The following is a 13,445-nucleotide window of genomic DNA, read 5'->3' on the forward strand; positions in this document are numbered from 1 at the left end:
TGCACACAAACAGACAAAAACATCTTTGTATAGATTACTGCAAAGCTTGTATTCACAACAGGACTACAACAACACTTTCACAGTGTCCAGATGTCAATACACCCTAGTCAGAAAACTGTTTGACAGTGTTCCTGTGAAATGCTGGAAGAAAATCAGACCACAGATAATACCTAAAAATTGTTAACAACTTCTACCAAATTCTATTTTAAAAAAATATTAAAAAGAGTATGACTCATGGGGCAGCTTCTGTCTTCTTGAGTAAGAGGAGCTTGACAGAAGGAAAAGAAAGCAAGTATTTGCTCATTAACTTTGCAAAGAAACATAAAAGTGAGTCAAAGAAAGTAAGTTTACTTGCTAAAAAATGTTACTTAAATAGGTGACTTTGCCTTCTTCATTTAGTAAGAATTTTAGAATTAAACTGATCTCTCCTGTACTGGGGAGCCCAGTGCTGGACACAGTACTCTGGGTGTGGCCTCACCAGTGCTGAGTAGAGGAGAAGGATTACCTCTCTCAACATGCTGCCAACAATCCTAGTGCAGCCAGGATGCCATTAGCCCTTTTTTGCTGTAAGGACACATTGCTGGCTCATGCTCAGCTTGTTCCCCAACATAATAATGGGATCATTTCACTTCAAGTGCAGGACTTTGCACTTCTTGCTAAATATCAATTAGCAGCCCATTTCTCCAGCCTGTCAAAGTCCCGCTGGATGGGACTTACCAGAAACTGAAGTGAGGCTAACAGGCTTGTAGTTCCCTGGAATGATCTTTCTATCCTGAGGATAGGAGTGAGTTTGCTTTCTTCCAATCCTCAGGAAAGTTTTCCAATCATCATGGGAAGATGATTGGGAAATCATCGCTCAAAGATCACTAAGAGTCATCAAATTTGCTTTGGAAAGGATCTCTAAGTGTTCCCTAGTCCAACTCCTCACTGTGATGAACAGGAACATCTTCAACTGGATCATGGTTGCTCAGAGCCCCATCCAACCTGACCTGGAATGTTTCCAGGAATAGGGCATCAACAACCTCTCTGAGCAACCTGTGTCAGTGTTTCACCTCTCTTTTTGTAAAAAATACCTTCTAGTCTAAATCAACCCTCTCTCTTTTTGTAAAAAATACCTTCCTTAGACCTAGTCTAAATCAACCCTCCTTTTTTAAAACCATTACCCTTGGTCCTTGCAACAAGCCCCGCTAAAAAGTTGGTCCCGATCTTTCTCACGCCCTTTTAACTATGGAAAGGCTGCTTTAAGACCTCCCTTTTTTTTTGTCCAGGATGAACAAGGCCAGCTCTTTCAGCATTTCCTCACAGGAGAGGTGCTTTAGCCCTCTGATTATTTCTGTGGCTATCCTCTGGAATCTCTCCATGTCCTTCCTGTGTTGGGGACCCCAGAGCTGGGTGCAGTACTCCAGGTGGAGTCTCACCAGAGCACAGGGATTGAATCCCCACTCTCAACCTGCTGGCCACCCTGCTTTTGATGTAGCCCAGGGTACAACTGGCTTTCTGAGCAGCAAGCACACATTGCTGGCTCCTTCACCAGCACTCCCAAAGTCCATCTTTCAAGGCTGCTCTCAATCCCTTCAACCCACACCTGTATTGATAGCATGAGTTGTCCCAACACAGGTGCAGCACCTTGCACTTTCCCCTGGTGAACATCATGAGGTTCCCAAGAGCCCATTTCTCAAGCTTGTCCAGGCACCTCCAGATGGCATTGTGGTACTAGGAACTCTTGAAGGCCAGTCTTACCAGTAAAGGAAGGCATTTGGTACTCCCATTTTACATGTTCTATGTCACAGTCCCCCACTCCATCCAGCAGCCCGCCCACATTTCCTCTAGTCCTTTGGTCATCTATGTACATATAGAAACCCTTTTGATCACCTTTGATATCTCTTGTAAGATGCAGTTCCTACTGAGCTTTAGGTTTCTTAACCACATCCCTGGATGACTGGACAATATCTCTATATTCCTTACAAGTTACCTGTCCCTGCTTTCACCTTCCCTATGCCTCCCTTGAAAAAGGAGTTAAAAACTCCGTCTGAGTTTTTGCCAGGAGTTCCTTGCTGATTCATGAAGGCCTCTTGGCACTTTTGCCTGACCTCCTGCTTTTGGGACGAACTGCTCCTGAACTTAGAGGAGGTGCTCTATCAATACTAACCATGTTTTCTTTCTTGGATCCTTCTTCTCTCCAAAGCCTTATCCCATGGGACTCTTCCAAGCAGATCCATGAAGTAGCCAATACTGCTCTCCTGAAGTCCAGCATCATGACCCTTCTGTTTGCTCCTCTCAGGATCCTGAAATCCACCACCTCATGGTCACTACAGCCAAGGCTGTCTTCAACCTCTGCATCTCTAGCAAACCCTTCTTTGTTTGTAAGTATGAGGTCCCTGAATGCAAGTAGCACCTCTCCTCATTGGCCCCTCCACTGCTTGGTTGACGAAGCTCTCCACAAACCTCCTGGACTGCTTATGCCCTGCTGTGCTGTTCCTTTAACAGATACTGGAGTGAGGTCCCCACTGAGGACCAGGCCCTGCAAATGTGAGGCTGTTTTTAGCTATCTGTAGAAGGCCTCATTAACTTCTTCCTTCCTCCTGATCAGGCCTTATAGCAGAGGCCCACCGCACTGTCAACCATATTGAGGTTCAGGTCTTTTATTTCTTTCCAGACTGATAACTTGCTCTTCAGAAAAAAAATGTGGTCCCTCAGTGGTCCAAAGAGTACAGGCTGAAAACAGTGTGTAAATCAATGCCAAACTGCCATCCTGGACAATCCCACAAAACTGGTGTTTTTTCCAGCACATGAGAGGCAGCTACACAGAGATACTACTCACGGAGTGCCACTGAATGCATACAGCCATGGCAAAAGCTATGGTCAGCTAATGCTCTGCTGGTTTTGGACTTACCACTTCAAAGATTTTAAAAGACAACTAAAGTTATCATAAAATTGTCTTTTATTTAGGCAGGAAGTAACAGCCTTTACTACAGCTGGGGAAAAGATACAACACTTTCATGTTCAAAATGGAATTAGTTTGGACACTTCCACCTTCTCTAAGTGCATTCCTTGTCTTCATATCTTGTTTTGATTCACAAAACCTTCTCTGTGGCTGACTACAAACAGGCATAGAGATGCACCTGAAAATTAAACACAAAGACCACTGCATATTCTTTTAAAAAAGCTTCAAACTCGGCTGTATTTTCTTTAGAAATATGATCTCACTGTGACTGTCTGTAAACTATATGGCTCCCTCTTGTGTCTATCATACCACATTTCAATGGACAAAAAATTTTTAACATTAAGCCATAAACATCTGGGCTTTGTTCACCCTTCTTCAGGCAAGCAGTGCTCATAAATGTTAAGGAAGTCACAGACATACCTTCCTTTCTCTTCCCATGAGAAGAGAAAACCCTGCAGCTTACAGAATTTCACTTTGGAACAAACTATAAAAAAATCTAGCAAACTACAAGTCTGCAGCAATGAAAGTAATCTTTTGAGCATTCTCTGTATTTTGATACCAATGCAGAGGCCAAATGCAGCACTGAAGTACATCTGCAACAACTTTTAACTATTTTTTAGTTATCAAATTACATATGTTTAGAGAGGTGTCAGTGTGGTTTATAGAGCCTGGCTAACATGCTCAAGAGTTTATTTTTGTCTGCTCAACATCCCACCTGTTTCTGCTTATCAAACCAGACTACAGTTTAGCTTGCAACAGCTGTGAAATTCATAAATCTGCCCATTCTTCATGTGTAGCCAGACTAAGCACTTGGAGAACGAGTCAGAACTGCAGCAGTCACCCTTTATGGAGAAGCTAAGGAAATAAAACAGAGCAGCACTTCTCAAACCATGTTTGAAACTGCACACCTATCAGAAGCCAAATTATTTTAAAAGCAGTCTAGCAATGCTATTTGGAAAGAAAAAGAAGCATTTGAAGACAGGACCTGTTAACCCTTTTATTCCCCCCACCATTAGAAATATCTTGTAGACTAAAAATATTGCAATTAGAATATTTTGTCTGCACAAAGTAGTCCCTTTTTTAGTATCTTCAATTAGCAAAAAACCCCAGCTTTTATTTCAGGATGCTGCTAGCATTACTTCCCACAGTAGAACAACTATCAATAAAGTAAACACAGTTTTAAGATTTTTGTATTATAAAAAATGTATCTGTATACTTAAAAATACATACTTTAAAAGGTATTTCTACTTTAAAAAAATTAGTCTGCATACTGAAAGCAATATGAAAATCCTGGTCACACAGGATAGCTTTCATTTAAACACTTCTACTAAAGCAGTAGTAATACTGAATGAAATGATGGTACACAAAAATCTAAAAAAAACCTCATTTAATCAAGCTTGCAGAGTACAGAGCCTTTTATGGACAAGTGGGTTTGATTTGCTTTTTTCATTTATATGAAAAATTTCTCTTTCACTGTTTCTTCCCTTTTCCATCTGTTCATGAATTACCCTTAGCATTAGTATTTTGGGGGTCAATTTTGTTCAAAACATGGTATGAGTACATGCAAGCTGATACTAAAATTAATTTAAGCTTTTATGAATAAGGAAAAATGGTACTGTTTTAGGGAAGAAAAAGACTTCTATTTTTTCTCTATGAACTCCTTTCCTCCACCATTTAATAAATTACAGGCTTTTATTTTTGAGAGCAGAAGCAGAAATCAAACATTTAAACTTTTCCATAAGTTTTCACCAAAAACATCAATAATAGCTGCCCAATAGATACAGTTGGCATTCCTGGAGCCAACTGAGTTTATTTGACTTTCTAATGTGAACAGTACTATTTGCTGAATAGTAGTGAAGAAACATTCAGCTGAAATTGTGGTTACATGGCAGTGCTGAAGTAAGGCACCAAACAACCAGGACCCACTTAAAATTTAACTAAATACTTATTACCTCTCATTCTGCAAAGGAAAGTAAATAAAGCAAATGATTCCTACCTGACCTACCTTCATCTCATGTTCAACAATGTGAAACAATAGCTATAGAACAAGATATGTAACAAGAATACAAGGCAAGCAATAAAAGTATTTGTCAGGAGAAGCAAAAAAAAAAAAAATTGATCTCATTTTCTGACCATTCTCCATTTCAGAGATTTTTTTTTTAAACTAATGTTGCAACCACACAACCTCTCCCATAATAGTACTAGTGCAGGATGAGTGAAAATGATGGAACTGGTCATAGTGATAGTTCAGCTGAATGAGATGATTCAGTTCTGAAAAGAACTGCAAGAGCAAGAATAGCAGCTAGAAGAATTGGATAATGTTCCACAATATCCTGCTAATAACTTGTCAAAAACAGTAGACCTTCTTAGGGTGAAAAAAACGTTCTAAGGCACAACATTTAGCAGCTCTGTTTGATCAGGCAGCATATTTTGAGAAACTAAGTGAAGGCTGGAAGACCAAGTGTGGACTGGCAGTCTAGGAGAGGCCACAGCAAGAAAGCAGTGTTGGCTGAACTATCATTTCCTCTACTGTGACACCTGGAAGGAAGAATTCAGTTCCCTTCCAATATCAAAGCCACTGTTTCTAGCTTATTCCTTGTGCATCTGATTTGGCTTTCACCAATCATTTTCAATTACTTCAGTTTTCAAAATGTATCCCTCTGCTCCTTACACTCCATAAACTGAATTTGTGTTTGAAACATATTCAGTTCTTGAAATACCAAACAGCTACACAAAATAATGTAACATTTGTTAAATTAAAACAGTTGACAGAACAGCTTTGGAACTCTGGTAACACTAAAGGAGAATAGAATTGCCTTGTGTCTTCTGACCTTTCTCATGGCCAAACAAAATGTCTCTAGACCACACATTTGGGGAGATTCAGTACACAGAGCCATACATTTTTTATACAGATTGTGCCACAAAAAAGCTTTGAATGTCTGGACATTGAGCACTACCTTGAGAACAACACATCAACATTCACACCAACATTATATCCAGATATCAGTCAGACTAACAGAGTTCTGTCAGAAACTTGGTTTAAATCATTACTTCAGAACACAATGAGAAGTTCACCCATCTCAAGCCTCTCCATACCCTGTTACCAGATGGGTTTATCTTTGTATTTGAAAGCAATCAGAAATAATTACACTAAACAGAACTCAAAACAACAGTTAATCCAGTTCATTGGAAATACAACATATGCAATGGTTTTATTCTGTCAATTAACAATTATAATTTTACTTTGTTAAGTGCAAACTAGACAGTTTCCAAAGAATCATAGAACCATGCATAGGTTGCAGATCTCTGTAGGTCATATAGAAAAGTTTCCAACCCAGAAACTTCTAGAGACTGGCTAACAGTAGCAAGATGAAAGCAGTGACTAGATCATTCCTTATCTCCTTTTCCCCAAAACAAACAAATCCAGATCCCTTAGTCTCCCATACAGATAAAGGGCTGAAGCAAATTACATCTTAATAGCCCTCCTCTGGTCTCAGTCCAGTTTGTCAACAAGTTTCCAGTTTGTCAATGTGTCTTTTGCACTGGTGGGCCCAAAATTGTACAGTATTCCAAATGAAGCCTCACCCATTTTTAAACAAAGGGCAATAATCACTTCTCTCAACCACCTAAATACATTTTTATATATCGATAAGCCTACAGAACTGCCAAATTTCAATAGCAGTTAAAAAAAAAAAAGGCAAGAAATTGCTTTAATGATTGAGACTTTCAAGGGCAATATACTTGTACTATTATCTAGCATCACTGCTTTCACACCTTCCACAATAAGGATCATGAGAACAACATGTATATACTATATTTAAGATTCTTACCTGAATAACTTTGTAGAAATAGGCATACTGTCGAGCTGTATTTTTATATTGGCTAAAAACATCATGTATGGCCTGAGTAGACTGAAGATACTGTACTTCATCTTCTTCAAAATAGAGAGGAGTATCATATTCACTGGGGAGAGTCTGGATGTAGGGCAGCCAGAAAGAGTTGGGGTTGGCTCGCTCACAAAGGAGATGGAATGCCAATGTTATATTGCCCATGGCTTGAAGAATTCGATCTTGAGAATACAGAGATCCTGAATCAACCAAGAAAGGCAAGGAACAAAATTGATTCTCCATGGAAAATATCATCCTAGATTTACTTTAAATTAACATGATTAAATAACAGTTAAGCACTTAACAAAAAGAAAAAGCTCTTCAGGTTTCTAAAATATTTAGCCTACACTTTATTATACTGCAAGATTTTTGACACAGCAAATGCCTCATGTACAATTGCATTACAAAACTAGAACAATATTCTCAATACCTCAGAACATTTTATCTCCAAGTACTATACAAGCTACATAATACACGTTCAAAATAACACAAACACTTGTGGCAGATATCCAGTGCACTCAGCCAGAAACTAACCGGGAAATTAAATTCTTTCCACTGACACTTCAAGTTTCTAAGTATTCCCAACCTGATGGCTGGCATGATAAGCAAGCCCTGTAATAAAGAAGATCAGCTAAAAAAAGAAAGTCTCCTACTGAAAGATCCCATAAATATTAATTTCTTCTTAAGAACTTCCTTGAGCTCTTACCTAAAACTGAATTTTTAGCTGACTCAACCGTCATTAACAGTTTTCTAGGAACCCACAGAAACAATTCTTCAGCCTACAGAAAGGAAAGAAATGCAATAGAGGGTCAGCCAGCATTTATATGATATGCCAAGTGTCTCAAATATACATCAACTTTAAATTACAAGTTGTTTGCATTATTTTTTTAAATAAAAATTATTCTGAATCTAAATTCTTCCTTCTCCCTCTTCCACTGCAAATTCAACAAACAACCTGTGGTTCACATTGTGGAAAACAGTGTTTCAATCTGCATTACACAAAGCTTTAAAACAGGCACTCAGATACAAAATAAAGCCCTTCCATTTTGGAACTGCTACGATGTACAACACAACCTTAAAGCTACCAGACACATTATATTGCTAATAATTACATGATCACATATTTTCTCACAGTAGAGTTTTTTCATATTGGCTGTTTTTATTCTAAAAGAATGGTTCAGGTATTTTATCAATCTATTAACTGTGTGCTAATGAAGCTCTTAAATTATTATACTGGGCTCATTTTCTGGTAGTCATTTTACAACAGCTGATTGGTCTTCAAACCTGTTTCCCACCTACAAAATAGGAATGGAAAGACACAATTTTAAATGCTTTCCTTTTAACAGTTACCTAACTCTTTGTGTGTCTATACTCCTTATCTGATGATTAAAAAAATCCTTTACAATTGTCATAATTTGGGGATTTTTTTCATTTTCACTGGAGAATAGGTATTGCAAACACCTCTTTCTGAGACAAAAAGACCAATTCTTTAAAAGAAGAGACATGAATGAAGAAGAGAAGAGGCTAAATAGGTATTGCAAATACCTCTTTTTCAGACAAAAACCTTGTTCAGTTCTTTAAAAGGGATATGAAAGAAGAGACTAAATAGTTAGAAAACATGGAATAAAGGGATACATCAGTGTGGTAGAGCACTCTGGTAAACAGTATAGGCAACATAGAGGAAAAGAAAAAGACTGATTAAAAATTCACAGTACTATCAGTAGTCATCCAAAATAATACTCTATTTTAACAATAATGTTTTTCTCAAGTACACAATGTTTCAGAACAGCATAAGCAGTTAAAAGGGGGAAAACGGTGAGCATTTCAGAGTTTTGCAGATACATTCCAAACACAATTTTCTAATCTAAGTCAAATGTTCACATGCTCACCTTTATCTCTCTTGTTGCTTTCAAACCAAATCCCTCCTCTTCAAAGTTAGCTATTTCAAACCCCTCTGTGGATGCTCCATTTTCAGTTGCCCACTTTATCAATTCAGGAAAATAGTCATCTCTTTTTCCATCAAAGACAACAGACAAACCTATATACACAATTTATTGAAAAACAAATGCAGAAATAAGAGGATCCAGAAAGATAAAAAAGCTCAATATAGAAGCCCATGTTAAAAGTTATCTGCTATCTCATAGCAGTGCTACTTTGAAGAAGCTGAGTCAGAACTGGTCTCTGTTAAGTGTTACTCAATAATTTATAAATGTCATACCCAATTTTCATCAAATTCATTATTGTGCCAAAATGGCTTACCAGTCATCTTAAAAATGCAACTGCCTAAACTGAGCAGTAATGAAATATGAAACTCTCCTCCTCTTTCCCTTTTAATAAAAGCCAAAATATTTCCAATCTTAATATCAATGATAAATGCAATCACCACAACATGTTGATACAGACAAGGAAGAATTTGAGAGGCAAGCTGTAATTTCATTAATTCAGCACTGCAACTGATGATAAGCAGATCTTGAGTTTCTTCTTTCACATACAAGACAGTTAGCCTTTTCCTGTAGCATATGGATCTACTAAAATATCCAAGGATAGATCTAAGGATAGATCTAAACTATCTAAGAATCATCCTCCTGACATCACAGAGCTCATCCAAATTTTTAAACTTTGCTTCTCCAACAACATGTGGTCCACCAGTGGAATCACAAGCCTCATTCATTTCCTCAGCTTTCTTCTACTGTGAATGCATTTGAATCTCTCTGTAATAGTTCCTGGCTATTCTCAGCCAGCTCCTTTTGTACCTCTTTGTCTCTGTCTGTTCTCTTCAATCCAATCTCTAGAGTCAGATAACATTAAAAGTGTCCAAAGACCCCCAAAATGCTCAGGCCATTTTATGAGTGACAAAATGTCATCAGTATTACATCCAAAGATATTTTGGCTAAGCAAAGAGAATAAAATACTTTTTGAGATCAAAATTATTTTAGGCAAGTAGCATTAGTAAGTAGCAAGTAGCATTTAAAATATCCCTCTCCTGCATTTTGCGTTTCAAGGCCCAGAACCAATCAATCTGTAGTTAACTTAAAAATGTGAGCATAATTTAAAACTTTCTTCTTTGTGATGCAGAATAAAAATTTATTAAGCATTTGCAAAGTATTTTTTTTCATATAATGCCCTCATAAACATAGTAAGTCTAGTTGCATAGTTTCTACAGAACTTGGTAGGTATTTACACTGCCCAAGATTTTGCTCTTGTGATTTTCAACTTTTGCTACTCTATAAGACTATTGGAAGCTTTTAACATCCAGTTTGTACTTGAGACCATTCTTTAAGCATCTCTAAAATTCTGCTTCGTTCTTCATATACAATGTGGACCAATACTTCCCAATTTTTTCCAAATTAAAGAGAAGATCATCTCCTTTAAGCCATAAGCACCATTGGGAAATAAATGGTTTCTACATGGAACAAAATATAGTTGTACTGATGAAAATCTATATTGAAAACTAGCTTTATTTAAGATTTTGCTAATGAGTCAAACAAGGAAAATTTTAGAAATTAAACTCAGTTTTCAAAATAAGATTTTTTTATACCGAAGATCATTCTAGTTCACATCCTGCAACCCCACATTCTAGTCAAGAAAAGCACAAAGTATAATATTTTTGGCAATATACATTAATTATATATTATTAGGTCTAAAGCCTTTATTAAGTTAGAAAACTCTGTAGATTAACTACTATGTTCTATTAAAAACAGTCTTGAAAGACACCATACCATTGCTGCTCACTGTGTATGGAAAAATGTTACATGGAAAGACACTTGTATGTGTCTTTCAATAGCAGTGTGGTTAGTAGGTTTTGTATCTTCCAAAGAAAAAAACTATGCTCTATTAACATGATACTGTTACACTAATTCTACCATCTCTGCCAGCAGCATCTTTCCTGCGGATAGTTTAATCATTCTGGTGCAGAAGAAAGATTCAGAGACAAGGGCAACCCCCGTGCTAACTCTGCTCTTATTAACCTGAATTATGACTTTAACACATATATTACATCATAAAAACCTGCACATGTACAGTAAGTTTATACAAGTCATGGCACAGTTAAAAATGAACCAAGTTCACATCTACATCACTACAGAATGCAGTCACTGAAAGAGCATCATTTATTCTTCCATACACCCTCTGCCAAAAACTGATCAGAGGTGTATTAAGTCCTTTGGAGTAAGATCTTTCTGCATCAGTCAAAATATATTAAAAACAGGTGTAAAAGGGAAGTTTCAAGACTCTTAAGTATGTGCTTTATCAAGTAACACCATGAACTAGACAAGCTCCATTTATATGTAGTCTGGCTTTCTTGCTATAACTGTATAAAAACCAGAGAAGAAAGAGTTGTTTAGGACTTTTTCAGGTATATCCAGCCCAAATCTATTAATTGCAAGGTTAAAAAGTTATTTCTCAGTCATTAAAATATATCTAAAAGAGGTTACTTTTACTAAAATTATGTGAAAAGGATTTTTTAGAGTATACCTCCAAATATAACAAAATTAATATAAAAAAGTATTAAAATATATCTAAAAGAGGTTACTTTTACTAAAATTATGTGAAAAGGATTTTTTAGAGTATACCTCCAAACATAACAAAATTAATATAAAAAAAGTATTATCAACAGCAAGATGTTACATTCCATAATAGAAGAAAACTGATCTAGCATGAAAAATAAGCATACCTTAAACTTTGGAAAAGTGGCAATAAAATTCTTCATGAACTGTGATATTACAATAATTTCTTTATTTTGATTATGTGCATAATTTAGAGCAGAGAGACTTATTAGCTGCTGCATTTACTTTGTGTATTTATATACTTTTGTCATCACTTGATGTCCTGATGTTGTCTTGCTGAAACTGTTTCAACACCCAGTAAAGCCTTAATGTACAACAGTTACAAATTTAACTTTAGAATGTTCAGATGTATAGAGACAGAGCAGCAGACTATGCAACCAGGAACCAAGGCAGCCCATTACTCTCTAAGGATTGTTACTTCTAGTCCTTCAGATGGTGATGAGAAAACAATCTCAAGCTCCTTCTTCTACTTATCAGACAAAATTCTCACAGGATCATCTGTCTGTGATAATCATTCAGAATTCTGAGTATTAAAGTGGTTAATGCCAGTGGTGAAGCCCACCTGAACATTTCAGAAATACTGCAAGTGTTTCACATTTACCTTTCTGCTTTTTGCGGATTTTCTCCACAAGTGAACGGATCTGTACATATTCCTCCCATTCCTTACCAGGACCTGGGGGAGGACTGCTGCATTCTGGAAATAAAAATGTTTTCTTTAATTAAGTACATTTTATATATAGATATACACACACATAGATCTATATATGCACACATATACATATATATTTTAACCTCAGAATTATGTTTTCACAGTAATTTAACAGAATCTCAGTACTATCTGTCCTTCAAATATGTTTACATGGCAAATAAAACAATCTCCACTGTTACAAACATCCCATTATATGACAAGTAACTAATTTAGACTTTTGAAATCTTAACACTATAACTTATTTTATTTTTAATATTCCTTCAGATATAAGAAATAGCAAATGTCTAAAAAGCTGGGTAGAGAAAAAAGTAAACAACCAGGCCATTAAGTAAATAATATCTCAGATAAGACAAACAACAAAAAGTGTCTGTTTTCAATAATTCAAGCAAAGCACTCTGTTTACATTACCCTGCTTGCCATCACTCTTGCTGTAATGAAAGCAGATAATAATAGCACAGAGCATACCTTAAATAATTGAGAAATTTGTTGGTACATACATTTCACCTGCCTAGTCATTACTGTTTTCATAGATGCAAAAGTACTGCAGGGACAAATAAAGGAACACAAAGCCATGCTTCAGCTTTAGATTACATCCACAGTGTCTCTGCCAATATTCTAAATGTCAGTGTGTGGATTTCTTGATCTAAGCCATGTAAATCCAAGTGGACAGCTGAAGATTACCTTGCTCAAGTGATTTGAAAAATCTTAGCATTGAATAAAATATGGAAGCTTGACAAAAAGAACAGCTGATACTTGTCTTTGCTTAGCAAATTAGATCCACATTTTATTTTTGGTAGCAAAGCAGAGGCCAATTGTAGCATAAGCATCAAACTGCTTTGCCAACTCCTTGTCTCCTCCTCATGAGCAATGCTAAGAAAAATTTTAATTTTTCTAAGGCAACACTTAGATGTGTCCAGAATATGAAAATATGGAGTTGTGTTTCAAAAAGAACTGTATCATTGCAGTTACTAATGACAGTAGCAAGAGTCAATAGTATTTTAGCATCATCGTATGAAATTATGCTCTGCGCTTCATATTTACTAGAAATAATGGATGAGTTCCAAGTTCCTCAACAAGTGAAACAATCTTTGGTCTATACACAAGATCTAAGCACTATGAAAAGTTTCCAAACAGCAACAACAAATTTATCTAAGCAACAAAAATATCTGTGCAGTTGAACTGAGTTGTATTACTGCTGCCCACAGTTAATTTCCCTACTCCGGTATCAGTTCAAAGTACTGTTCAAGTGATAGATGGAAACAGTGTAATTTTTCAAGTTTACAAGAAAAACATTTTTGACAAAGCTTCAATGCCAAGTTATCTGGTTGTTTAAAAACCTA

General features: G+C 36.5%; 1 protein-coding gene across 1 annotated transcript in view; it reads right to left on the minus strand.

The window, feature by feature from the left end:
• SETD3 (SET domain containing 3, actin histidine methyltransferase) overlaps nucleotides 1-13,445 on the minus strand; it is a 61,540-nt gene that overhangs the window by 24,863 nt on the left and 23,232 nt on the right. Inside the window, exons 3-6 of the mRNA XM_036383862.1 lie at nucleotides 11,998-12,090; nucleotides 8,721-8,869; nucleotides 7,538-7,610; nucleotides 6,775-7,031 (exon numbers count right to left, since the gene is read on the minus strand). Of these exons, the coding sequence (XP_036239755.1) occupies nucleotides 6,775-7,031; nucleotides 7,538-7,610; nucleotides 8,721-8,869; nucleotides 11,998-12,090 (572 nt within the window). The remainder of the gene's footprint in view (nucleotides 1-6,774; nucleotides 7,032-7,537; nucleotides 7,611-8,720; nucleotides 8,870-11,997; nucleotides 12,091-13,445) is intronic.

The sequence above is a fragment of the Molothrus ater genome, chromosome 6 (genome assembly GCF_012460135.2).
Source record: "Molothrus ater isolate BHLD 08-10-18 breed brown headed cowbird chromosome 6, BPBGC_Mater_1.1, whole genome shotgun sequence".
Classification (NCBI taxonomy): domain Eukaryota; kingdom Metazoa; phylum Chordata; class Aves; order Passeriformes; family Icteridae; genus Molothrus; species Molothrus ater.